Here is a 26549-nt window from a genome sequence, read left to right as displayed (position 1 = left end):
TACTTGGGCTAATGATCTATCTTCTACAGAACCCCGTGCAGCACCACATCATCACATCATGCACGCATCATCGCCCTGAAATTTGCGTCAGGATCGTGCCCCCTTACCGAGCTACAGCTGGATCACCTCGTTGATCTCCTCAACGGCCCAATCAAGGAATATGGGCGTGATGTCAGGCCGGAAGGAACCTTGGGTTAGGCAAACTGTATCTGTATAGATGGTAGAAGATCCCAGAGTCAGTTATCTGGCAGAATGGCAAAAAGTATACTGCCTCGAATTCTTACTGCATCTGGCACGTAACTTTCATTTATCTCTGGAATCTTGTGGCGCAATGCTTCCTTAGTTCTTCTAGGGTGTTTCCCCGACCTTCTTGGATATTATACCCCGACCCTCTCTCCATCTTTCATCCCCATATTTATCTTACCCCAGCTTCACGTCTATTCTTCCTCGTATTCCCTATCTTCTGCATAATTTATATCAATTGTGTCGTATACTTAGTACACAAAATGGCGCCCCCAACATTCGCGGGAATGTCAGGCAAGAAACTAGGCTGGTCAGTTTCTACTATCGCGACAATGGGTTTTCTACTCTTTGGATATGACCGTAAGGCCCTGAATGCTTGTCGCTACCACTGAATATTTCGCTCACTGTCATTTCAGAGGGAGTCATGTCCGGAATCATTTCCGACCCCGCCTTCAATGACATGTTCAAAGCGACTAAAGATGACAACACAATGCAGGCTACCGTGACTGCTGTCTACGAAGTTGGTCCGTATAACAACTCCCCGGAAATTCCACGTGCAGACAAGCTAACACCGCATCCCTATAGGCTGTTTATTCGGGGCGATTATCGCGCTGTGCTTCGGTGAAATGCTAGGCCGTCGCTGGATGGTCATCATCGGCGCATCAATCATGATCGTCGGTGTGATCATTCAGGTATCTGCCATGCCCCAGTCGCTTCCACTCCTGCAATTCATCTTCGGTCGAGTCATCACCGGCATCGGCAACGGCATGAATACCTCGACCATCCCTACTTATCAAGCAGAATGCTCCAAAACGCATAATCGCGGCCTCTTGATTTGCATTGAGGGAGGCACCATCGCCATCGGCACGATGATCGCCTACTGGATCGACTACGGCGCCCACTTCGGTCCCCAGGATCTGGTCTGGCGATTCCCGATCGCCTTCCAGGTGCTCTTCGGGGCTATCATCATCGTGGGCATGTGGTATCTTCCTGAATCGCCTCGGTATCTTATTGGACACGGCAAGGTGGAAGAAGGCGAAACAGTCCTGGCGGCGTTGGCCGGGACGGAAATCGACAACCCTCACACTCAATTAGAGAAGAACCTGGTTCTGGATTCCGTTCGAGTGTAAGTGCTTTCTCAACAAACAAACCCATGAGATGAAACTAACCCCAACCCAGCTCTGGCAACACCCAATCCAAATTCAGCGATCTTCTCACCGGCGGCCCCTCCCAGCATCTCCGGCGCATGCTCGTGGGTTCCTCCTCCCAAGTATTCCAACAAATCTCCGGCTGCAACGCCGTGATCTACTACCTGCCCGTCCTACTCGAACAATCCATCGGGCAATCGCACAACTTCGCTCTCCTAATCGGCGGCATCAACATGATCTGCTACGCCATCTTCGCCACCTTCTCATGGTTCTTCATCGAAAAGATCGGTCGCCGCAAGCTCTTCCTCGGCGGCAGCTACGGCCAATGCGCCGCGATGGTGATCGTCTTCGGCTGTCTAATCCCCGGCGACTCACAAACCGCCAAAGGCGCCGTCTTCGGTTTCTTCATGTACATGTGTTTCTTCGGCGCGACCTGGCTTCCCCTACCCTGGCTCTATCCCGCGGAACTTTCCCCCTTAAAGACCCGCTCTAAGGCCAACGCCATCTCCACCTGTAATAACTGGCTCTTCAACTTCACCGTGGTCATGATCACCCCCGTCATGGTGGACCATATCGGATGGGGCACGTACCTGTTCTTCGCGGCGTGGAACGCCGTCTTCATCCCGATCATCTGGCTCTTCTACCCGGAGACAGCAGGCCGGAGTCTCGAAGAGATCGATCTGATTTTCGCAAAGGGGTATGTGGAGAAGATGAGCTATGTGCGGGCCGCTAAGGAGTTGCCTAAATTGTCGGACGAGGAGATCGAGTCGAAGGCGGCGGAGTATGGGATTTTGAATAATAGTGAGAAGGTGGAGGAGAGGATTATTGAGAATAATAACCCCGCTGCGACGACGGAGCGGCCTCCGCAGCTGTGAATGGGGGTTTCTCAGACTGATAGATAGACAGAGGAGTTGTTTTTGAGGATGAAGTGTTCTGTTGGTTGTTCGTAATAATATAGGTTTGGTGGGTGGATTATTTGGATTGATGTTGTTATACTCCAAGATTCTATATATTTAATTCAATATAACTAATTGTTCGAATTCATATATCTGACGTAAGGAATCTGAATCCAAGAAAATGCACTGGTCAAGACCTTACCATCGTGGGCTATAAAACTAAAAGCCACCTTCCACAAAGCTTAATGGTTTAAACTAGTGCAGATCTCCCGTGCAGATCACCCCATCCTTAACCGTACTGCGTTTTCAAGACGGTAGATGGTGTTCCACTATCTACGTTTACAAGCCCTCTGAAGCACGAGATTATTTAGCCCTGTCTCGCAATCCACGCGAGGGTTTATTCCGTATTTAAATGTGGCTAGCCCATCGAATCACCGTGGTTGCATTGACCGACTTCGTCTCTCAGGGCACGCAGTTGTTTCATTCGAATAACTTTGCTTCCATCTAGAGGAGTCATAGATGAAAGACAGTCACCATGTTTGATGCCTTGAACTTTGGAACTGGCCTAAGATTTCCCCCCTCTCAATTTTCTCTCTCCATGATATTCAGCTGAGTCTGAGACTATAAACGCGGCTTTATGTGGGAGGAGCTAAGCCCAATGGACGTCAAAGCACAAGAACGAAAGATTCGGTATTGCAGATGAAGAAGCGAGTTTACAAGATGTGCGAAAGCCGGAGAAATCTTCGCGGATGGTGTGCGCGATTCAAGATTCAAGGTAAGGAGACGGGTAAATTCCCAACAGCCCTTGGCCGTGGCTTCAACAGCATTAAACGTCTACTTTTCCAACAGTCTATCTACCAGCAAGTCACACCATCTGGCTAACTGCGGAGAAAAGGACGGTGATGGAAGCCGTCAAACAAGCACGCCGATAGCAAACAGACACAGTGATCGAAAGAATGAATAAAGAGGGAGGAGTCGGAGATTATGTGACCTGGCTGCTGCAACCTCCCTCTTCCGACCCGGCGGTCGTATAAAAAAAAGGGCTGTGTGCTCGCAACCACCGTTCAATCGGTACAGCCATAAATGGCGGTGCATCGCTAATCAATCACTATCGCCTGTCGGGAATGCAACTTCCACTTCTGAACGTTCCATGTCCAGCATAATGGATATTTTGTTCAGCTTCTGACTTGGGTTTGGATATTCCAACAAATTCGAAGAGGATTTGTTGGAATGCGAGTCCTAGGGAAGAGTCATTTTGGCGAATAATATTCTCGGCAGCTGGTACGACATCTAAATTCTTCGACAACTGCAGCGGCAGAAATCTGCGTACCAACAGCCGAATCGCCAACAGCAGATAATATGCTTTCTGTGCAACCAAAGATCCCTGAGTTTCCACATCCTCGGAACTCTTAGTCATCTGCTGACTTTTAGATTCAGTTTCTCCTCAGCCTGGTAAAACGATTGAAGATGGTAGAGTATGAGTTCGTCTGATGCCCAGTCTGTATTTATTTGAACAGATGGGATGAAAAAAAAAGTCAAGCTAGTGGGAAGACATTGTGGCAAATATCAGAGAGGGAATGAATTGGCAGAGAGAACTTATCTCAATGAAGAGACACACGAGAGGTAGCGAACGCGAGAGTAACACTAGGCGGTTATAAGGGAGTATAAGCTTTGATTTGACACTTCTGGGCCTCTCTATTCTGGGAGGCGACACGATTGTGGCTATTCTTACCCTTGTCCTATCTGCGTTGGAGATAGACATTGCCAGAAATAAGGACAGGCTTTTCCATCAAGCTACTCTTCCTAATTCAAAATTGCCTGAAAAGTGAACTGAAGTCTATTACCGCAAAGCACATAATACTCTACAGTCTAGACCTATTTCCTTATATTAGTACGCATTCTTCAACCTGCAGCCTTGTGTGATTCTCTTTCTTTCTTTTGCTTCTGTCGCCCGAGCTAACAATAGGAATAATAAGGAATATCGAAACAATTCAAGCGGCTCCCTCAAAGCATATTATCCGTTCTAAGACCGTTTACGAGGAACATCCCAAGCCCCGAGAGTACAAACCGGAGCCACGCCAAACGAGTAAAAGAACCATGACTCTCCTACGGGGAGAGTTGAATTCTTGTCCATCCGAATGCACATATTTGATCGAAGACGACGAGAGCCGGAAAAAGCTACGCCACGAAGATTATACCGTGGGGTAGTTGTCCCCTCTAGCCCTTGAGCTGGCGGCATCTAAGGCAGTGCTAGACGCATTGCACGAATCTATTCCTACCTATACACTAGGAGGAGTCATTTACATACTTGGCCTCATTGCCGAGCACAATCGTATCCTCGTTGGACTTCAGGAAGGAAGGTGCGGCACCATAGCTGCCTTCAACGCTGTTCACTCAATGCGAACCAAGTTTCGATCCCTAAGATTCTGTTTAGTGGTGGACATTGGTGGAGGGGCGCCTACCCCAGAATTCGACATAAGGTTGGGTGACATTGTTGTTGGTGTACCCTGAAGTGGTTGCTCCGGAGTGGTGCAACATGACTTCGGAAAGGTACTCCCCAACCAGAGGTACGAGCACAAGACAATAACTGCCAACCCACCTGACTTCCTCGTGCGGTCCGTGGAGCATATCAAACTTTGTAAGCCCAAGAGCTCGATCCAAATTATGAACTTCGTGAATCATATGCTAGAAACCTTCCCTGACATGAGGGAAAGATATTCCAGCAAAGGATCAGCTGAAGACATGCTCTATGCGCCGAGCTGTACGCAAACTGATTGCAGCACCAGCTGCAGTCATGCAAAAGCCATCGGTAGGGTCCATCGGCTTTATAGATACCCAGTCATCCATCACGGTGCAATAGCGTCTGGAAATCAAGTGATGAGAGACGCCTTTACCAGAGACAAGCTGGGAAATCTCTTCAGCGCCCTGTGTTTTGAGATGGAATCTGCTAGCTTGGCAGACTACTTCCCATTCTTAGCAATACGAGGCATAAGTGATTATTCGGATCGACATAAGACAGAGAAATCGCAGGGCTACGCAGCGGCTACGCTAAGGAACTCCATTTTCCAGTTTCATGTTCATATTTATGACACCACAGCATTCAGTACTGTATAGAGAGTTAAGAGTTTCAAAAGCGCGAGAGGATAGGATGGCCGGTTGGGACTAGAATTTTTTTTTTCTAAGGATACACACTGCCTGTATGAACTGAAGTCCCCCATCTCACATGTTGCGCAATTTGAAGTCAACATAACTTGGGAACCCGTAATATGGTACAGACTACAGCTGGAGCAGCAATAGCTTAGTATCGCCAGTCGCTACCGATTTGGAAATTGGAGATGGGTTTTAACCGCGTAGGGCAGATCAGGTCAACCAGCAGGATCCATCTAACCGGAGAGATCCACAGATGAAGAGCACAACCTGCGCAGGCCACCATAATTGGTCTTTGATAGGTACATTTCTTATGCCCTAACCTTTGTGGCCTTGTGCTTGTGCACCGTTTAGTACCTTATGATTGACTGTAGATCCGAGGATATGATCCTCTTTATTGGTCGATGTTTTTATGGATGGGGCACGAACTACCAGACGGTCCGACGGGACGGTCCGTCCGGTTTTTCATAGCGACCATCCCCGCACCCCATCAAATTCTGCTCTATCATGGTATCTACTGAACTCATATTATGGCACTAGAATGATAATTATCATTACAAGGAAAGTCCTCAAAATACATGAAGAATAGGTTCATAATTTTGCCTGAGCCTGTGGATCTGTATTCACTTTCTCATGCTCCGCAATAAGGCATAATTTTCCGCCATCGACAAGGAACATCTTCGTCTGCAGGAATGCCTGTTTCTCCCCCATATGAGTCAACTCGCAAACGGCTCTCACTTCAGAACCCCGATCTATCGGTCGCAAGAATGACGTTCTTAAGCCTTTACTGACCCCGTATCGCGAATACAGGCCCGGCTTGGACATTGCAGCCAATAAGAAGGTAGTCAGCTCATCAACCAAAGTAATTGCACAGCCACCATGCATAGTTTTGTTGATGTTAGACATCTCATGTGTAACGGTAAACCGAAATGTAACGGACGCTATGGGATCCAGGGACAAGCTTTCGATCTGGAGGTGCATCGTTTCTGGAGAGGTAGGCCACAGCTAAGGAGCTATTAACACTTGGATATGGATATGATTCTAAGTCCGGTTTGATGGTAAAGTGTGATCAAACCTTCTCCTTTGAACCCTGGTTGTAAAGGTCCTGGTATGCTTTGAAAAGATTGGAGAGCTTTTTCTTGAAGCTTTTGTGATCGAGTTGTATATGGGTCATCTTTAGTTCGTATAGAGAAATATTTCTTGGTAGTCGAGGGAAAGCAAGCGAACAAAGAAAACCGGTGTCTTCTCGATTGATTCAAACTGGGGAGCAAGTTTTGGAGATGAATGAACAAACCGCACAAGCCGGCCTTTTTCTTTAAATATTCCTGTCTGTGCTCACTGCATTCAAACTAATGAATTGACAATATATTAAACGCCATGGCATATTGAGTTTAAGATATACGTCATATAACGTACTCACCACCCATTGGAAACATCCATACTCGTCTGCTCACATTTGCAAAGGGAGTGATGGAAGAACTTAAGTGGTGGCAAAAATAAACCTCCGATGGCAGTGATCTCTTTTAAAAGGATACATTTGAAGCTGACAGGCCCTGCTCCACCTACTTCCGACTTCTGGGAAAGCTTACATACGTTCTTTAAAATGTGATTGAACTAAATCGAGTAGCTATATTGTGCGAAAACTTAACATCGAGGATTTATCAAGCTTTCTGGTGCCAAGTAATACTATTAGACTAATACTCTGAAATCTGACCCAGAGGCCAGAGAGGGTCAAAGTCAGTACATGGCGTAGTTCACTATCTTTGTCCAGGTTGGAATGAGTTTTCTGTCGTTCTAGAGCTCCTTGGAGCCTTTTGCTCATAGTGTATAGCTTTGAAAATCTGAAATATACGTTATGAGAGGATAAAACCGTCCGCATCTTGAGTTCCCTTTTGCAACTATTTTTCAAAGACTTTTAGGGTTTCTTTTTCTTTTTCTTTTTCTTTTTCTTTTTCTTTTTCTTTTTTGTAATATTGGGACCTGTGAATTACTATATCCGGTTAGTTTTGCCGATTCTGGGTTAGCGCCCTAATACGTCACGATCAAAACAATCACAGGCAAGAAAGTGACTGCCTTTCTCATTTTACCCGTCGCGAGTGGTGCTTGCCTATTATACCTGCCTGCCATCTCACTTCCTTCTCACTTCCCACCCTACCTTCTCACCCACCATGGACTTCCTTCGATCCACCTCGAACGCATCCCAGTCTTCATCTTCTGAGCTCTCATATTCTGAGTTCGCGTCAGTTGAATCCGAATCTGAGGATCCTCTTGCGCAACTGGCGAAGGAAGTGAAGCAGCAGCCATTCACCACCAACGAGAGCTTACAAAAGTCCTTAGAACGCCGTCAACAAGCGCTTCAGCAAGACCAAACTCGGGATCAGTACCTCGTCTTCACGTCTGTTCCCCCGGCGCAATCTTCCAGACTGAGTGATGATCGGTTGCGAACAAGCAAGTACAGCCGATTCTTTTACAATGCAGAAACGGGAATTTTGATCGCGAAAGTCATGCCGAATCCTGCACATGAACTTGCAATGAGATCATTTGATTCGCTGATTTCCCTCGAGCTGCGTGCGATGAACGTCCATCGTGACGTAAGGCCTTTCGGCTCGGCAACAGTTACGATTGGAAATTGGAAAAAGGAGGCTGACTGCTGCTGGGCTCCGGCTTCGACAATTTCAAGGCTGAGTTTTGTGGTGGAAGTAGGATTGTCAGAGTCTGCGCGACAACTTGCTCTTGATGCGCACGGTTGGCTTGAGACTTACTCCTCATCTGTGAAACTTGTGCTTACGATCAGCATTAAACGCGAAAATCCCGAGATCATCTTGCACCGATGGGAACTTGTTCCCCGAGGATATGGCGTCCTTACAAGGTCACCCCCACTTTCAGCGCGTCGTACTGCATTCCTCAAATTATCTCGAACGAATAACACGACATCTGTTACTGGAGAGTCCTACGTGAATGGCACAAATACGACTACTACACAGCTGGATCTACCCTTCGATAAGGTTGTTGGCCGTCCTCCTCACCAGCCCCTGGAGAGAGACTTAGTTATACCCGAGCAAGAGCTGAGAAGTTTTGCCGAGGATATCTGGAGTGCGCAGAGTCTCCTATAAGTCGTCTCGAGTCTGTCATGTTCGTTGGCCACCAAGCGGCAGACCTCATAGAAGACGATGTTATACTCGCGAAGGATGTGTTAATTCGAAAGATTTCTGGGGAGGTGCGTGGCTGCTCGAGACCCAAGCCAGGGGTCACATATAATATTCGGCCTGGATTGTTGATGTCTTACGTATTTATGATGATGACTGTTCTGTTTGTAATGTTACTTGACTATCGTGGGCCTCTGTATGATAATAGCCGAAAAATTTACCTATCACAGCGCTAGATTGGGCCCGGTTTACCTCTTTGCTCAGCACCCTAGGTGTAAGATAATATGCTACTAGATACCCTCGCATCGGAAGGTCTGCTTTAATCATACCAACTGTGGAACTCCAGTGGTGTCAATCCCAACTTTAAACCATTTTATACCTACATTTAATAACATAGTTTGAGTGTGAACACTTTTGAACTTTGAATTCTTCGTGGTACCATGGTCTATGGCAATCGCGTGGGCTATTTTCTCAGATCGGAGTGCAAAACCTGTTCTTTCTAGAAGTATAAGTATCGTGGCTCCGATCATTTGGTCTTTGGCGGCTGACTTTCATGTCAACCATTTTGGCTCCTTTGCGTAGAATGGAAGACTTGAGTTTTGTCAACCGTATGTAACCGCTAGTCATATAGGAGACCTTTCTATTCCGGATATCGGTATTGATAACTACCGATCCCCGAGGATTATGCAGATTTTTCTGATATTTCCATGGTTCAAAAGTTATGTCTCTTCTAGCTGCCTTTTTAGGCTAGATTGCTTATCATTCTTCATGTATTTAAACTACCGTTTGCAGCTAGATTGAAAGAATCAGACCTTCATCATTCGATATTCCTAAGGGTACATTACTAGCAATTACGCCTAGAGAGACGGCTAACATGTTTCTGGCCGAACCTGGTGTTTGTGGGGCTTCTTGTTGCTTTTGGTGGATTTTCCTTGCTAAGAAGATTGGACTAAAGAATGAAAATTGAACGAGGAAATAATGCCTGATATCTTCAATATTTAACTTCGTTTTTATTATGTTTCTTTCGCGCCTTCGATTGATCTTTGCTTTTTCTGTCATAGTTGAAGTCCTCATCCGGGGGCGAGTCCTGCTTTTCTCTTCTTTTCTTCTTCTCATAACAACCCATTGACTATCTTTTGCTTCTTTACCAAAGCCAGTTGCAATTGTGGAAAACAGAAGTGATTTCGCATTAGAGTCAGAATAATTTTATGCTCGGATATAGAAGCATTCTACTGCATCAAGAAGGAAAGGATCGTTAGGATATCTGTAATTGCAGAAAGGAACTTATGCCAATAAAATCTGTAGAAACAACAAACGCCAAAGAGGACTAGGTTTATTCCAGCCAGACCTTCACGGCCTCTCTCAACGCTTCATCAATCCACTCTTCCTTCAAAGGTGCATCTGCCTCAAAGCCATGTGGACCCGGTCTCAAAGCCAGAACAACCTTATCCCCTCCCTGTTTATTCTTCAAGACGTCTCTCGCCTTCTCGACAAATCGTTCGCTGGCCTGGTGTGGCACAGACTCATCATTAACCCCATGGAAGATGACCAGTCCACCACGAGGCAGCCTTGCGTCTGGCTTGTCCAACCTGGCGAGCTGAAATAGACGGTCCGACTGCGATGATTCGTCAGAGCCACGAATCCAAGTCTCGTAGCCCTTTCTGTGGCGAGACATTGTCGCTGCAATAGGCGTTCGCGTCAACGATCGATCGGAGGATTCGATGTTCTCGACGTTCATGTTCAAGAGATATTCATCGTAGACAGAAACGGGCAGATCCGGGAGATTTTTATTCCATGTCTGTGGATGCAATGGCTCTTTATCCCAATGAATCGAGGGATAGGCTGCTGTTCCAGCGCGGATCTCATCTGGATGACTCAAGGTCAAATAGACGGCCAATAGCCCGCCTGCTGAGTCGCCGGCGGTTAGGATCCGGTCCAAGTCAGGCTCTATCGGTGTTGAATGGGCTGCTAGTAGGTCTTTGGGATAATTCGAATGAAGCCACGTCCAGAAATCTTCAACATCATCGAGGATATCAAGGCCGACGACTTCGGGGAAGAAGCGATAGTTGGCGGAGATGATGACTGCGGATGTGGATTCCGCGAGCTCCAGGAGCCATTTGGGAAACCAAGCTTCGTACAGAGAATCACCGGTTACCTGAGTATAATTTTTAGTAAAGCTTCTTAGTATCATCTATCATGCTAAGGACACATACAAGTCCTCCACCGTGAAATCGAGCGATAAGAGGCCTTTTTCCGGTCGACACCGTGCGAGGAATAATCATATCGACACCGATATCATGATTGCCTACTCGTTTGTAGCTAGACTGAATGACATTGAAGTTGGCAAACTTCTGGCCGAATTCGATACCGTCGTGCGTGGTCATTCTACCGAGTGCTCGTGTTTGAAAATGTTTGGAAATGTGGAGCAAAAGATAGGAGGGTATTAAGAGTCAATGATAGGCAATTGATATTCAAGTGATGGTTCTTTGGGAATGTACTTTAAAATCAATAGGAGAATAAGCTGGAATTCTTCTTCTTTTATAGTGGCCGGCGGACGGTAACTATGGCCTGTTGCTGGATTTCGAAGGATTGTTTTCATACCCTCTTGTTAGTGTTACCATGAAGGCTTATACTAACGCCATTGACCCGTTGATCCCATTGATTGGCCCAGAGGTCCTGCGCTAGTGGCACTTGCATGGTTTATTCTGTTTGCTTGGTCTGGGCGTGTTTGCTCCTGTTTGTCTTGTTGGTTGTTTCGACTGTTTCTACTGTTTGATGTGTTTGCTGCCTTTGACACCTCCCCACCAACCAATCAAAGCATTGAACCCCAGGTATCGTCCTAATCGGGCAATCTTTTGGCCCCAAGCCCTAACTGATAGCGCATGAAGCGGACACCTCTAACATCGCCCGGTCTCAGAACTTGTACAACTGTAACCTAGGTTCAACCGTTCAAGATGTCCCATCAACTCGCACGATCGTGAGTTTGCTTACCACCCCCGGGCATACATCTGAATCAGGTCCCCAAGGCGGATAATACCTCTCCAAGGCCTATAACGCTCTTCATTCCGATATCCTCAATCAGTTTAGAGTGTAAATCCGTAAAGTTGAACAGAAGGGCTTCAGGCATCTAGTTCCCTCTCAAATAAATACTCTACCCCTTCACTCGATGATACACCCCCAGCCGTTTGCGCGCCTCGCGCGGAGTCGTAGTCATATACCGCACACCATCACTACCTCTTACTTGAGGTTCGATACATGTGTAACAAGAGCAATGGGACCGGTATATGCGGATCTCGGGGTTTGGTTGAGATCCAAGGCCCAGGAATGAGGAGGCCATGATACCTCTAGTCGCACCTACAGGTAAGCCGATCCGCTAATCAATAACCGCAACCAGGAATAATATGTACATACGTAAACTCCAAAAAAGCCCGCTATTCGCTGGCATGTACGCAAGGCGTGGAATATATTCACCGTCCCGAAAACCGTATGCAGCAGCATCTGCGAGGGCGATTTGGCAGACCGGCTTTCTGGAGGGCTACATAAGTGTAGTGTGGGCATTTGGCTGGCGCACGTGTCAAAATGATCCAAGAAACGCCGGGTAACCCCGGTATCTTGAAGAATCTGCTGGAACGTTAGCCCGGCTTGGTTTAGACCTTGTGTATGCGGGCGGCCGATCAGGGCAGTGAGTGTTGGACGCGTTGGGGTATATTATTTGGGTAGCCTTCTAAAAATGGATTACAGTAAGAAAATAAAAAACTAATTGCAGAATACTAGACATGAAACAAGTAGGAATTATTACCTGAAGTAGTAGAAAGAACTGTAATTATCAAATCCACTATTCTAAAAAGCCCCGAGATTTAGTCCGATAACGCCATCACAATTTATGCTCAGTGGCCCCTTAACTCCAAATCCAACGTGTACGTGTCTATCACTTCTTCTTTTCTTTGCAGCATATGACGACTTAATGGCCTAAATGAGACCCCGATCAAGCCAGTGCATGCAGGTAAGTCTTGATTAGGCATGACCAAGGAAAGAATCACTTAGCCAATGTCCCCCTTTCCAGTGACCCACCAGTATACCCCAGGTTCCTTAGGATTAACCCGAGAGCTCTCTGAGACATACCAAGAGGATCTAAAGGTAGTAAAGAGCGATTTCAGAAATCCCTCTTGTTTACTTTGATGGTAATGACCAGCAAGAAGGGGCTGGATTGCCTCCGTTGCTTCCTGCGCATAATAGAATGGGATTTTGGGAAACAAATGGTGAACCACATGGTAGTCGATGATCTCGTGGAAGAAATGTCGACCAATGAACCCAAAGCTGCGGTCAACGGTACAGAGAGCACCTCTTGTAAAGGACCATGCTTCTGGTGAGAAATGCGGGACTGAAGGGTGGTTATGATGAAGATAGGTGATTGCGACTGGCAGATTTTATTTCAGCCACTTTGCTTTTGAGTCGGAAAGAAAGGAGGAAATTCAATGCTTACCTATCCAGTGATGAACCCATAAATATGGGATGAAGTACAAAAGAATGATATTTGCCAATCCCACTTGCATGCCAGCGTAAGTTAACATACACCCAGTCGCAAGCAGTCCAAGATCGGAGAGTATGATGTAAGCTCGCTGCGACGAGGAGAAGATTGGACTAGAGGGATCGTAATGGGATATTATCCTTTTTTGCAGCTGATGGTCTTCATCGAGTCCGCTCTGCTTTCCAGCACCCGCGTAGGAGACCAAATACATCTGCCATGCAACCAGTTGATGGCCAATTAGAAACAGCAGCGTTACAAGTGGTGTTTCTTCAAGAAGCTCGGAAATTTGGTTTGTCTGGTCAATTTTGTGCTTATCCTTGAATTCGGTCTCACTGATCGGAACAAAGGCCGTATCTTTCGTCAGATGTCCGGTATAGCGATGATGGCGAGCGTGAGTGATTTTCCAAGAAAAATAGGGCACAAGCAGGAGGGAATGAGTTGCCCATCCGATAGCATCATTGAGGTTTTGGTATTTCGAAAAAGCTCCATGACCACACTCGTGAGCTAGGATCCAAAGACCAGTTCCGACACAGCCTTGAAGAAAACCATATACCGACCAAGCACAAAGTCTTAAAGCGGTTGAAGGTATGTATGGAATGTAGGTCATGGCATATATCAAAATACCAGCATAAGTGAAATCTCGAAGGAGATATAGGGTAGATATTAACAAAGAGGAGTTGAAACAATATGTGGGTATCTCTGCCCTCAAAGACTTGAGATTAGGTTGCATGGTGAGCTTTTTTTCCCTCGGGACAATCATGACAAATGTTAATAATATTGTGCGGATTGAAACTGCCACCTTCGAGACATGGGAACAGGCAACTTTATTACCGTGTTTTCATCTTTCTGATCAGATTGTTTTTGAATGTGACGCAATAAATAATCTCGTGCTGATTGCCTTTGATTCTCAAATTTGTAATAGTAATTCCAATCTGCTCCCGGTGCAAATATGAGCCTTGCGCCTTGTGTAACCCAACTGCTTATATATTACCAGTGCCTCACAAGGATAGGGCTATTTCCTAAAATGGAAGTTAGCATACCATAAAAGTTGAGTTCTTGATCCTCATCTTGATGTTGTCCTGTTTCATCGCAGATATTAGGTTCTTCAAGTATAAATTAGACGTCATGCTTATAAGTTTTGGCTGATGAGTTCCACATTATTTTTAAGCATGGGAATAAGAATGCTAACTTCCGAACCTGTAAGCAGCAGAAGGCAGAAAGAAGACTGGAGACTATTGATGTCAATGCAACATTCAAGTCTCTTTAAGCGATTTCAGCTTGCGTTGGATCTCTATATAAGCAATTGAATAGAAGTACCGATTCAATAAATAACAATCACACTTCCGGCTATATTCTGCCATTAGAGGGAGCTGTGACTCAAGAAAATTATTCATCTCCAACATATATCAATCTATTTGTGAACCTATTTGACTATGGAAACAAGATTTTCTAGCGAGGAATTATACTTCTTGGTCCGTGAAAAGCCGGAATGCCATCCGTCGGCCTCAGCCTTGCTCTTGGCCGTCTCCTTCGCGCTCATAAACCATGCCATCACCGTCCTAAAAGCCTTTCGATCCCCATTAAGGAAAGTCCCAGGGTCATGGTATGCTCCGTTGACGACATTACATCTTCGACATGGTTTCGCCACTGGCAAGATTTGGAAGATGGTTGAGAAAGGTCACAAGGCGTACGGACCCATCTTCCGTCTTAGTCCTCGCCAAATATGGGTTTCGGAGAAGGAAGCCATGAAAACTATTCTACAGACCGTGTATCTCCCGAAGGTGAACATGTATGCTGAGATCTCGCGAGATCTGCTGAGCCCCGGATTGTTTGGGGAGGTGTAAGTCTATAAAGCCACTTCGTTATCTTCACGATACGTGCTAATGCTACATAGCCGGCCGGGCCCTCACAAAAATTTGAAAAAATTCTTATCACCCGCGTTTTCAGTGAGCTACGTGGATAATCTTGATCAATTTTTCTCGCTGTGTATAGGCTCGTTGGTTAAGAAATACCGCAATCAAACATGCTCCGCAAGCTCTCCTCAAGCACCAAAAACAACAGAGATAGACCTAATGAATGGCCTGCACTGTGTGGCTCTTGATGTGTGAGTTTCACCTTTACTAGAATAAAACCGAAAAGAAAGAGGGTTTCTCATCACTTAATCGCTTCCTAGAATGGGCGAATGTTCCTTCGGTCGAGGGTTCGGGCAGACAAATCCCACCAAAGACGAATACCTCAATGTCGAGGAGAGGGTTTGGAAACGCATCCCAGATTCTATTTTCTCTGGGATGACACAGCGCTATCAGGTATAATAAGCCCTCTATAATTCGTCGAGACTGTTAACTGACTCTTCCAACAGAGAGTTTACTTGAAGAAGCTTTGAGAAATCTCGGCCTAAGCCCCCAGTACGGCTGGCCTGCAGACATGATAACCGTAGGGCGGCGCTAAAATACTTTCAACTCATTCAAATCGACTGACATATTTCATTAGGGTATTCAAGCCATTGCTGACAGTCGAACGACGGAGAAAACAGCTTCACGTCCAGATCTCCTGCAACATCTCATTGAAGACGGCACCCGCCCAGACAATCTCCAGATAATGACCTCCCGTGACATTATTGATCAGATAGCCAAAACCATTCTAGCAGGGTCTGAGACTACGTCAGGAACTATCACCTGTCTATTCTTGGAGCTCGCGCGCAGTCCGGACAAAAAGAAGAAATTGCTCCAATCACTACCAGCGCTGAGCCCAGATGATCCCGTTATTGACAGTAAGGCCATCCGGACAGACGACCAATACAAATACCTCAATGCTTGTATCAAAGAGAATCTGAGAATGCATCCGATCGCGAGTGAGATGGGGCGCAAAACCGGCAAGGAATGGTGCCATTTAGCTGGCTATGATATTCCTCCCGGGACAGTTGTCTCGGCAAGCTACCGAAACCTACATCGCAGTGAAGAATTCTGGCCTGAACCTCTGAAGTTCTGGCCAGAGAGATGGTTAGAGAATGAAGAGGAAAGGGAGGGTGCTCCGAAACCCGAGTGAGTGTTATATGTTCTTGCTTTATTATTTGTGGTACTAATTGCTGGAAAGTATGCGAGCGTATTATCCTTTCTCTGCGGGAAGCCACTCATGTATTGGAATGAAGTAAGAACACCCAATACTTCATATTAAATTTTGACATACTAATTTGTACAGCTTTGCAAGGGCTGAAATTCGAATGGCTGCGGCCAATGTCCTGTCTAGGTTCGACGTCGAAGAGATACCTAGGCAAGTTATCGACTATCGGCAGTACATTACTATGTAATTCAAGACAGGTTCATGGAAAGTTCTTATAAAGCCAAGGGCTAAATTCGAAGTCTTTTGAATGGATCAATGGCAAAGAGGTGGGAAATAAAATACGATATTATGATTTTTCTTTTGTTCATATGAGCAGTGATTGCGAGCCAAAGATTTTAGAATAAGGACCATGATAATGAAGAATAAGACATCTACCAGGATGCGCGTGATAACTAAATTATTTGAATTCTTGTTATGTATTTAAAAATGGAATGGATATTACGGGCTCATTCGTATTTGTAGTGCGGCATAAGCCTAGAAGCTATCTTTCGAGCCTCTCAAGTCCTTCCAATTATCCCCTGCGGAGTCGCCAACTTAGTCAATAGCGCAACAAACCCACCGGACAGACACACAGCACTGCTAAACATAGATACTTCGAAGAATCCCTGATAGTGATCCACTATGACCCCACTCAAGGGCGGGCCTATCAGTCCCCCAAAAGAGCTGATAGATGTCCCCATTCCCATGTACGTACCCATATATCGCAGGTCTTTAGGGCAGAGGGAGGAGGCCGCAGAAGCTCCTGAAATGATGCTCCCGGAAGTGAAGCCAAAACAGCTGAGTACACTATTAACCCGGCGTTTGTTGTAGCGTAATTCATGCAAAAGATTATGATACCGGTAACAAAAGCCCCAGTTGTAAACACGTTCAGTTTGCCGTATTTATCAGCCAGGATTCCCGGGATGATACGGCCGAATGTCGATGCAGCGTTGAGAATGGCAGACAAATGGCCTGCAAGCGTTGGGCCCATCCCTCTGGTAACTGTGTATGTCGGAAAGTAGATAATCGGGATGGACATGCTCATGAAGGTAAAGAAGAACGATAAAATCAGAAGGACGAATTTCGGGTCTTTGTATGCTTCGGGAATCCAGAACCTCGTGGTTCTTGGGGGTACGCAAGCCTTGATTGTCACGATTGCAAAGGCCATAAATGGTATGATGAAAAAACCAATGATTCGAACCGACCATCCGAAGCCTAAAGAAGTGCTATTAAGCATGTTCGAAACGGCAATAGGCATTACAATGCCACCTATTGATGATCCGGGTTACCCCAATGGCAGCGGCTCGTTTCTTGTCGAAGTGCTGGAACACGGCTGCGCATGCGGGGATTTGCAGTAGTCCCATGGTAATACCCATCAGGACTCCTTGGGCGAGGATAATTTGCCAGTATGTTTTGCATAAACTCAGCATCATCATGGCGAAAATGTAAACGATTGCAGCGGGCCGAATAACCTAAGATTGTTAACAGAAGGATTTGATCTGCTAAGGCCGGAGGACATACCTTTGCACCAAATCGGTCGAATAATGGTCCTCCAGCCATACCCGCTCCAAATTAGAGATACACTGCTAGTGATCCATTCCAAGAAATTCTTTCGAGTGATTCCCCGTAGAGTTGATGTCGTAGATAGTATACTTGAAAAGCGCCGAATGAGTTCGCGAATCCAAGACAACAGAAAGAGATAGACGAGCCTCAAGCTGCAACAAGCCAGGCTCTCAATCCACCATCAGGTGCAGTTTCAAATTCTGCATCTTCTTTGTCGATTTGGGGCTCGAAAGGCGAGTTCTGGTCCACTTTCTCACTTGTAGGCGAGACATTTCGCTCGGTCGTTGCAGATGTCATGTTGCACTGAATTGCTTGCAAGACCTTGGGGTTCTATAAAAGATACTGTAAAACAAGGTATTTGGGTAGCTTTCAATTTTGTAAGCTGGTCTACCTAATTAAAACCAGCTTCAACCTCGAGAAAGTGAGGCAGTATATAAATTGGGGGTCAAGATAGGGCAACGAGGCAGTATACTTACCCGTTTAGGCAACGCCCCGGAGATGACTAACTCGGAGTCGGCAAATGGCGGACTAGACGGACCAACAGCGCAGTTTTGTACGGGATCGGAGTCGGAGAATGGCACACGAGACGGACATCAACCGCAACATCCGCCTTTGAAAACCAGACCGGGGCAATCCTTCGGAGATTATTTGGAATGACTGACGATCGATCGGACCTGATGCACTTCGACAAACTCCGGAGTTAGGAAACTCGATATATCAAAGCAGATAGCGATGGCCGAACCCGGACGTCGACGCAGAAGGCCAGCTGTGTGAGTCCGGACCCACCTGTCATCCATCTCCATACTAACGAGGCATAGTTCGTGCGCTCTCTGCAGAAGGCGTAAACTTCGTTGCAATCGAGAGAACCCTTGCAGCAACTGTCTCAAGGCAAGGAATGCTAGTTGCATCTATGAAAGCCATTCGCCGCCTTCACAGCCCGCGCAAACATTGCAGAGGCTAGCTACTGATGAGAATGCTTCGTACACAAGTAAACAATCAATTGTTTCCAGCAATCTATCAAGTTCTTTAGCCGGCTCTACAACTGCCCCATTGCCTGCGAGTCAGAGCTCTAGTCAAGATGTCGAGCTTATGAAATCTCGAATCAAAGATCTTGAAGAACAACTGTCCAAAGCGACTTCGTCAAAATCTACTCCTCGGTCTCAGGCCTCCCCTCCAAACTCTGAGATTGAAACGGCAACATCACAAATAGGTGGGACTTACTACTTCCAGCGTGAGAATAGTTCATTTGGACCACCGCAAGGGTTGACTCGCAGTGTCATGCATAAAACACGTCTGTTTGGTCAAAGTCATTGGATCGTTAGAATGTCTCTGGTAAGGCCCCGTCACACGTTCAGTCGAATCTTCATTTGGAAGTAACTTGACTAACCTCACAATAGTTCAAAGATTTATTGAGTCCAAATGATCCTTCAGTGCGAGAAGGGTTGCACGAGGCGTTCTCTGGGATGCAGAAATGTAAATCCTTAGCCCGGGTTATCAAATCACAGCGCGCACCCCCCTGGCCCACGCCACCAACGCTTGATCTACCCCGAGTAGGTGTTGCCAATGAGCTTTTTGACTGCTATCTTCGAACCACAGAGACGATGCACCGAATCCTTCATATTCCCAGCTTCAGGCGGGACTATGAGATGCTCTGGGTGTCGGAAGCTAAACCAGATCCAGGTTTCTTGATTCAAGTTAAGCTTGTATTTGCCATTGGTGCTGCCACCTACGATGAGGAATTCTCACTACGTTCGTCGGCGGTTCGGTGGATATATGAAGCTTTGACCTGGATCTCTGAGCCTGAATTTAAATCTCGGCTCGGCATACAATTTGTACAAACCAACATTCTACTCTTGATCGCTCGGGAAACAATAGGTATTGGCAGAGATTCAATCTGGGTCTCGGCTGGCGAGCTTCTCAGAAGAGCAATGAGTATGGGTCTACACAGAGATCCTTCCCGGCTGCCGACTAAGAGTACCTTCATTTCCGAAATGCGCAGAAGGCTGTGGAATACCATTATGGAGCTAGCCCTACAGTCGAGCTTGACTGCCGGAGGTGCTCCACTCATTTCGCTCGACGATTTTGATTCACAGCCCCCAGGAAATTTCGATGATGAGCAGCTCTTGGTCGAGGGCTCTGTTCCGATGTCAGATGACTGTTGTACAGAAACATCCATCGCAATTGCCCTTCGTAAAACATTTCCTTCGCGGCTCGCGGTGGCGAAGTTTCTCAATGATATCAGCTCCCATGGATCATACGACGAAGTTCTACGACTTGACGCAGACTTACGGGCGTCGTATAGAGCCCTAACCCGAACAATTCAAGGCTACAAATCAGGCAACGGAAAATCACCGTCGCATTTTGTCACCCGCATGGTCGACTTTATTATGCACCAGTATGTATCTGCTCTACACATACCTTACTTTGGACCAGCTCTACGGCAGACAACATACGCATTCTCTCGGAAGGTAGTCGTTGAGACATCGCTCAAAATCTGGTATGCGGTGTATCCAACGTCGTCAGTCATGAACTATCACGGTAGCAACGATACATCATCATCCAACCACGACGACTTTGCAAGACTTGCAATCTGTGGGTCCGGATTCTGCCGCACCGTTGCTTTACAAGCTACCTTAATTATCTCTGGAGAACTCAGAACCCAGCTCCAAGAAGAGGAGGGTCTCGGTCCTGTGGCCTTGCGACCAGACCTTTTATCCGTGATCGAAGACGTGAAACATTGGTGTGTGCGATGTATCCAGGCTGGTGAGACAAACATCAAGGCATACCTGCTCGCTTGTGTAATCGCTGCGCATATCCAAGCTCTTATGCGAGGGCTCAGTATGGATGAAGTTCCGCGAATTCTTACCAAAGCTGCAACTGAGGCCGGGGATACCTGTCTATCAATACTTGAGCGAATAGCGGCGCAGGGTCAAGCGAATGGTGCCTTGGAGGCCCTTCCCCCAATATCTTTGGAGACTCCATCCGAGGGCCTGGGAGTTTGGGACCTTACTGTGAGTTTGCTCTGGCCCTCTTTCCGATGGACATGTCTGACAGTTCAATAAGATGGCAGATGCTTTATTCAACCCAGGTAATATGGAATCCTTAAGCTGGGCGTTCAATGAAGAGGCGATGCAGGAGGTTGTTACTTGGTGGTAAAATCGCACATTTCTTCAGATCTGTATAATGATCACTTCTGTATATGTATGGCATTACGGTTTTATCGGGTCTTCTTCTCTTCTAATGTGAGAGTAGACTACACTGTCAGGAGTTCTTTCGGGATACGGGGATATGTACGATTGATGTGTTCCTGCACTCCCTGGATGGTGAATCGCGAAATCACCACGCCTTCTGACGAAACGAACAGCAACACATTGTACATTATGCACGTGTTGTTTCTCTTTCATGTTAAATGACAGTCTTCCTCATCGAAGGCTACTTGATCCAGATGTATTGCCTGAAGGACGTGAAACGAAGCAAAATTCGATAGACACTGACAGAAACGGGTTAGCGTGGCTATCGATGGGGTGATCCACAAATGGATTGGCTAGGGTGGAACACCGAACAGATAGGGAAAAAGTTCTACTTCATTGGTGACAATCACATTATCAAAAATGTTGTGAAAAAAATGAAAAAGATTGACCGACGCAGGGGTCGAACCTGCAATCTCTTGATTCGTAGTCAAGCGCCTTGCCATTGGGCCAGCCGGCCTTGGTTGGGTAGCAACGGCAAAACTTGCAAACATATTGCAACTCACTATTGCTGCTCCTTGAAGCCTTTCCCCACAACTCCATACGGCATGCACCGACAAGAATCGGGCAACCACAGACCTCCAAGCTTGTCCTCATTTATAGAAGGAAGGTTCAAAATCATTTCCATATTAAGTCGCATTGAGTGAAGTCAGAATCCGTGAGTATACATTTCTGTCCGTCTTCTCGGCCCTGAATTGTCCATATCAGTTTGGAACTGACAAGATAAAGATATATTTGGACGCCTCACCTGCCGTGGTGTAGAAATCTTTGGATTGCGTCTCCCATTCGGTGACGAACAACAAAGGAAGGCGAAATATTCAGTGCAGAGTCTCGAATATGTGGGATAAGTACCTCGGGCGGAGGCTTGATTTATCTTCTCTGGTCTTGTCAGTTCAAGTTCTTGGACTTTGCAAAGATATCCGCGAGCTTCTAAGAAATGCCTCGAGTCAAATCCCCTTGTCGCTTTAGAGAAACTGAAAACGCTCAAGCATACGATCAGATGGTTGATAAACACATCATTCTCAGGCAACCGCCGATGTAGCCATAAGGCCGATAGAGAATTCAGAGATTACTGAAAACTTTCAACAGATCGGTATGAATTGAACTGTTCTCAATATTCAACTGCAGCGACATACTCCCTAACTAACCGTGTTCAACTCTCTCCTCTCCTCTCATCTCTTCTATCACTTCTCATATCACTTCTCATATCACTTCTCATATCACATGCTCAGCGGTGGGTATAAATACTTGCATCGCTCGATTGATTCCTCTTCCTCTTCTCTCCCCTCAACATACCCCAATCATCCTCAGAGGAACACCCTTACCTTGATAACCTCACAAATATTGACCCAATGGTCTCACCATTTTCCTCTACATACACCAACACCTTGGCCATTACCATACTTTTTAGTATGCAGTTTGCGCAAAAATGGATCCCCAGCAAGTAGTTGAACACCACTCCGAGCATGAGCTCGAACACGGCCAAAAGCTGAAGTCCGAGATGGAAATCGAATCTCAGGGTGTTAGCATCAAGACCAACCCTTCTCTAATGTTCGTGCGCTGACCGGCCGTTTCAAGTGGGTTTTGAGCGGAACTCCCGTGCAGAAGTATGTACCTGACTTTCAGAACTATTTTTGCCCTGGTTTCTCCAATAAATCGCTGACAATGGATTAGTTATGTTCATGAATTCTACCCCCTCTCGACTTTCTCGGTGTACCTAATATAGGTACTTTCAAGAAATTTACCCAAAGATATTGCGAGGTAGCAGATTTTATAAAATACTTTTTGATATCCGCTAACATCAAACTTTAGGGCGACGTTGCGCGGGAGCGCCTATTGAATCTGCTTCGCTCGTTCATAATTCGAAGGACTTACACCAGTCGCCTGTTTTGCTCGCCTGTGGTCACACTTCCAGAAGTCAAAGAGCTCTTAATCGAGACTGAGTTCTGCACCGCTGAAAGTTCAATTTACGAAGCCATATTAGAGTCGCTCTCAATGAACATCAAAGACAAGTTATATATTTCTTTTAATTATATATTTTGTCTTCTAGATACGTAGAAAAGTGAAAAAGAGCAAATCTAATCAGAAAAACAATGTCGTCGGATTATAGGAAACCCCAAAACAGTCCAGCGTCACTGCGTTTTCGCAAAATTACTGAAGCTCCGAGTGGCTTGCAGCCACATTTTGACAGTTTGCACTTTAGTCAAGGAGTTGCTGTCCGGAGATCTTATGAGAACACTCAACAAGATTGCCAAATATTCCAAGGGTTGGGACGATCCTTCGATGAAAATTGCCCAAATGCTTCGAGGGATGACCGAAAATACTTTTCCCGCCCGGCCAAACCAGAGAATCGAGTCTGGGGAAGAAGTGGTCTCAGAGCCGCAGGAAGACAGCCCTGAAGTTGTTCAGAAGTTCTACCAGTTTATGAAAAATTTTCATGACGGAGATCAATGGAATGAAAGACTCCAACGAACAATGTGCCCGCGCTGTGGAGGCCAACCGGTAAACCCGCTTCTTACATCTTGTATGCACCTTTATTGCGAGGAATGCTACTATCTTCTTGCTATAAGCAACAAGAACAAGCCCAGCTCTTCCGAATTGCGTCGCCTTTGTCGAATGTAACGAAGAAATTACAGCTACTACATCCGGGGTCCCTGTGGAAGATATGGATTTGGAAAATGCCCGGTCTTCTCCCGCCAGGCGGACAAAGAAGAAGGGAAAATACAGATCCTCGAGGGCTGAGTCTGATCAAAAGGAAGAGTCGGACTGGATTGGAGTCTGCGCGGCGCAAATGCCGAGCGCGAAATTAACCAAAATCCGAGAGCTGATAACCCAATGGATAGCGGAAAACCCTGAAGTCAAAATTGTTATTTTCACGCAGTTTATGGATTTTGTCCGAATCTTGGGCATCATGTGTGAAACTCAAGACTGGCCTCATGCAGGGGTAAATTATATCTGCTTATTGTGAACTTCTGAAGAACAAACGGCTAATTTTGCTTAATTGACTGGAAAGATGCGTCCACACGCCCGGTTCGCAAGCGTCGAGAAGTTCAAAAAACAGGATGACATGAGGATTTCCATTGTCAGTCTGAAAGCCGGAGGAACAGGATTTGATATGCCCATAGCAAGCAAATGCATCCTTGTCGATCTCTGGTGGAATGAAGCAGTCGCAGACCAGGTACGTCCTTTTGATTTCTGTCTTGATTCGGAAAGCCTCTAACATGTAAAACCCCCAGGCGCTTGCTCGGATTTATAGGATCGGCCAGGAGAATAAGGTGGCATTCGTCAAAATAATCGTGAAGAACACTATTGACGTCCCTCAATATCTCGGACACTATGGGAGAAAACCCCCAGGAAAGCCGAGCAACAGTTTCCGACTTGTTACGAATTTTCGCCGACGTGAAAGATAATGAGACAGATGATGTTAATGGGAAGGGAAAGCAAGCAGTCCATTAAGAGAACTATTCTCTTTTCCGGAGTCTTGTCTTTTTTGATGATTTTTTTAGGGGTTTTTGTCTTGGTTTATCTGATTTGATTTCTTTTTTTACTAACGGAATACTGATGCATTGGGCAAGGTCGATTTCGGAGTTGGGGAAAACATTACTGGGTTATTGAAGTTCTGCATATTTTCTGCGGTTTTTTTTTATTGACGCAGATGAAATTTCGGGTTTATCTAGTACATACTGAGCATTTTGCATACAATCTGAAAACACAAAGCCACTGGCAACAACTCATGAAATCATTAGGAGATATCCGTAGAGCGCATTCATGTGAGATTATCCCACCTAATCAACTACACCGACCGACACACGATCATATCATAAAACTGGAAATCGAACCCTAGTTCTCATGGGCCGACGAGGTCCCTGAGTCACAACCTCGGGACAAATGGGACTCATCGATGGGATTTCTGTCAGGGGCGAGTAAATAGTAGTAGACAATTCGGGTGCGTCAGCAAGGGTGGGGAAGGGCCTATAGAAGCGTCCCATCTCGTCTTGGTAGTGAGTATTCACAGAGCTGCCGTAGCCGCTGTTCGTCAAGATAATGTCCAGGTCTGCCTCGTCATCTGCATCAAAATCATCGGAAACAGAAAGATGAGAGTGTCGTGGGGAGGCGGGTAGAAGAAATGCGTCCTCTGTTCCTAAGCTCCAGGGACGTCTCAAAGACTGGTTGTGGTAAGAGTTCATGAGGGTCTCTTCAGTGTGAACATAGTCGGGGTTATGTTCAAGTTCATGCTCATCGTCTTGGATGCTCCTGACAGGATCCATGGCGGAACTTGAACCTGGGGCAGTGGAAGCAATTCCTCTCGCATTGGGGGTATCAGCTTCATCATCGGCGTCTTCGTCCCCTTCATAATTCTCCTTGTTGTCCTCCGCGCGGGAAACATATGAAGAAGGCCAGGTAAGGCTGAATTCGATATGCGAGGTAGCAATGTCCATGGCGTCGTCTGTGTCCTCGTAAATGATGAACCGGTTCGATGGGCCAGTCTCCGTTGAAGAAAAAATGGTCATGTTGCTTTCAGTTGGATACGAGCGATACATCGAAGAGAGAGACGAACGAGGGGTTTCGAGCTCAGAATAAGGGGTACCGTGGCCAGGAGCGTTGTCAACAGCCATCGGGACGCTGGTGTTTTCCGAACCGTGTGATCTCATCGTAGTATGGAAAGGGCTCATCATGATTGAAATATCGTCATCATGATATGGAAAAATGGAGCTGACTACGTTGGTCGGGCGTTGATACTCAGACGTAGTCTCCCCATTGTATTCCTCTTGTTGTAGGGGGACATCATCTCCAAATCCTAGTATTTTGGGTCTTTTAGGTGGGTTATTAGCGTCATGGCCCGAGCGATAAGTGCTGTCTGCTTCAATTTCACTGAATGTCCGAGTTCGACGATGTCGGATGATCGGTGGTTCTTGTTGGTCGTTCGCATCGGTCCCTGTGACGTTGGCATTATCCGGTTGGCGGGGGGCTGGTTCCTATAGTTCACACTTGGATGAGTTCCTCAGGAAGACAATATTTTGTTGCAAGGTGGACTCTCGGTCAGAAAGATACTCACATGCTGATCGACATCGAGACAAAGCTCAAAGTCAATCCGATCCATCATAATAGGCTAGAAGAAGGTATACAGTCAGCTGGCATTCCCTCTTGTTGAAAGCAATAAAACCTCCAAGGGCTGCATGAGCTAGCCTCGGTATAGGGAATGGTTACAGGTAAAAGAGGCATTGTTATGGTAGATAGTGGTGACGCTATGAGGATGTCTTTCCAGGGCTCAAGGAAGATGGAGGGGGTACTTCACCATGGAGAAAAGTCTTTTTATAGACCAGGAAGAAATGGGGAAAGGTTAGGTCTTATCCGGAGTTGTCCTCGGCCCAGTGAGAATTCACCTTAAAACGAGGTATACCTAGGAGAGCGTGAGTGGTAATAGGGATGCAGGCGGTTTCAAAAAAGGCGGAACTTGCCACTTGGATGAAATGAATGATGAAAGGAGGGCGGGTGACAGGCATTGTGGGTGGGAAAAGGGAAGAGAAGTG

The 26549-nt window shown here is 46.3% G+C and overlaps 8 protein-coding genes across 8 annotated transcripts; 5 read left to right on the top strand and 3 right to left on the bottom strand.

Annotated features, from left to right (window-relative positions):
- Positions 1-506: 506 nt before the first annotated feature.
- On the top strand, positions 507-2266 carry KD926_005080 (putative MFS monosaccharide transporter; the record flags this gene model as incomplete). The annotated part of the gene is made up of 4 exons (XM_053098367.1): positions 507-603; positions 660-767; positions 829-1369; positions 1423-2266. The coding sequence occupies 4 exons, from the start codon at positions 507-509 to the stop codon at positions 2264-2266; spliced, it is 1590 nt and encodes a 529-aa protein (XP_052957731.1).
- A 5336-nt stretch (positions 2267-7602) lies between these two features.
- Positions 7603-8547, top strand: KD926_005079 (uncharacterized protein; the record flags this gene model as incomplete). The annotated part of the gene is made up of 1 exon (XM_053098366.1): positions 7603-8547. One exon carries the CDS (start codon positions 7603-7605, stop codon positions 8545-8547), a length of 945 nt encoding a protein of 314 aa, XP_052957730.1.
- Positions 8548-9913: 1366 nt separating this feature from the next.
- Positions 9914-10964, bottom strand: KD926_005078 (alpha/beta hydrolase; the record flags this gene model as incomplete). The annotated part of the gene is made up of 2 exons (XM_053098365.1): positions 9914-10735; positions 10794-10964. 2 exons carry the CDS (start codon positions 10962-10964, stop codon positions 9914-9916), a joined length of 993 nt encoding a protein of 330 aa, XP_052957729.1.
- A 3577-nt stretch (positions 10965-14541) lies between these two features.
- On the top strand, positions 14542-16415 carry KD926_005077 (cytochrome P450; the record flags this gene model as incomplete). The annotated part of the gene is made up of 5 exons (XM_053098364.1): positions 14542-14948; positions 15003-15212; positions 15282-15414; positions 15599-16149; positions 16307-16415. 5 exons carry the CDS (start codon positions 14542-14544, stop codon positions 16413-16415), a joined length of 1410 nt encoding a protein of 469 aa, XP_052957728.1.
- A 459-nt stretch (positions 16416-16874) lies between these two features.
- Positions 16875-17767, bottom strand: KD926_005076 (MFS general substrate transporter; the record flags this gene model as incomplete). Its single annotated transcript, XM_053098363.1, has 3 exons — positions 16875-17422; positions 17469-17679; positions 17729-17767. The coding sequence occupies 3 exons, from the start codon at positions 17765-17767 to the stop codon at positions 16875-16877; spliced, it is 798 nt and encodes a 265-aa protein (XP_052957727.1).
- A 735-nt stretch (positions 17768-18502) lies between these two features.
- Positions 18503-20926, top strand: KD926_005075 (uncharacterized protein; the record flags this gene model as incomplete). The annotated part of the gene is made up of 4 exons (XM_053098362.1): positions 18503-18540; positions 18589-19102; positions 19168-20781; positions 20834-20926. 4 exons carry the CDS (start codon positions 18503-18505, stop codon positions 20924-20926), a joined length of 2259 nt encoding a protein of 752 aa, XP_052957726.1.
- A 1521-nt stretch (positions 20927-22447) lies between these two features.
- Positions 22448-24428, top strand: KD926_005074 (putative SNF2 family helicase; the record flags this gene model as incomplete). The annotated part of the gene is made up of 8 exons (XM_053098361.1): positions 22448-22540; positions 22597-22625; positions 22693-22729; positions 22831-22978; positions 23222-23542; positions 23607-23962; positions 24032-24196; positions 24255-24428. 8 exons carry the CDS (start codon positions 22448-22450, stop codon positions 24426-24428), a joined length of 1323 nt encoding a protein of 440 aa, XP_052957725.1.
- Positions 24429-24836: 408 nt separating this feature from the next.
- Positions 24837-26522, bottom strand: KD926_005073 (uncharacterized protein; the record flags this gene model as incomplete). Its single annotated transcript, XM_053098360.1, has 3 exons — positions 24837-25994; positions 26075-26128; positions 26403-26522. 3 exons carry the CDS (start codon positions 26520-26522, stop codon positions 24837-24839), a joined length of 1332 nt encoding a protein of 443 aa, XP_052957724.1.
- Positions 26523-26549: the final 27 nt, after the last annotated feature.

Source organism: Aspergillus affinis, assembly GCF_023601865.1.
Source record: "Aspergillus affinis strain CMG 70 chromosome Unknown NODE_24_length_322487_cov_87_188170, whole genome shotgun sequence".
NCBI classification, from domain to species: domain Eukaryota; kingdom Fungi; phylum Ascomycota; class Eurotiomycetes; order Eurotiales; family Aspergillaceae; genus Aspergillus; species Aspergillus affinis.
This window is presented reverse-complemented; position numbering and strand designations above follow the sequence as displayed.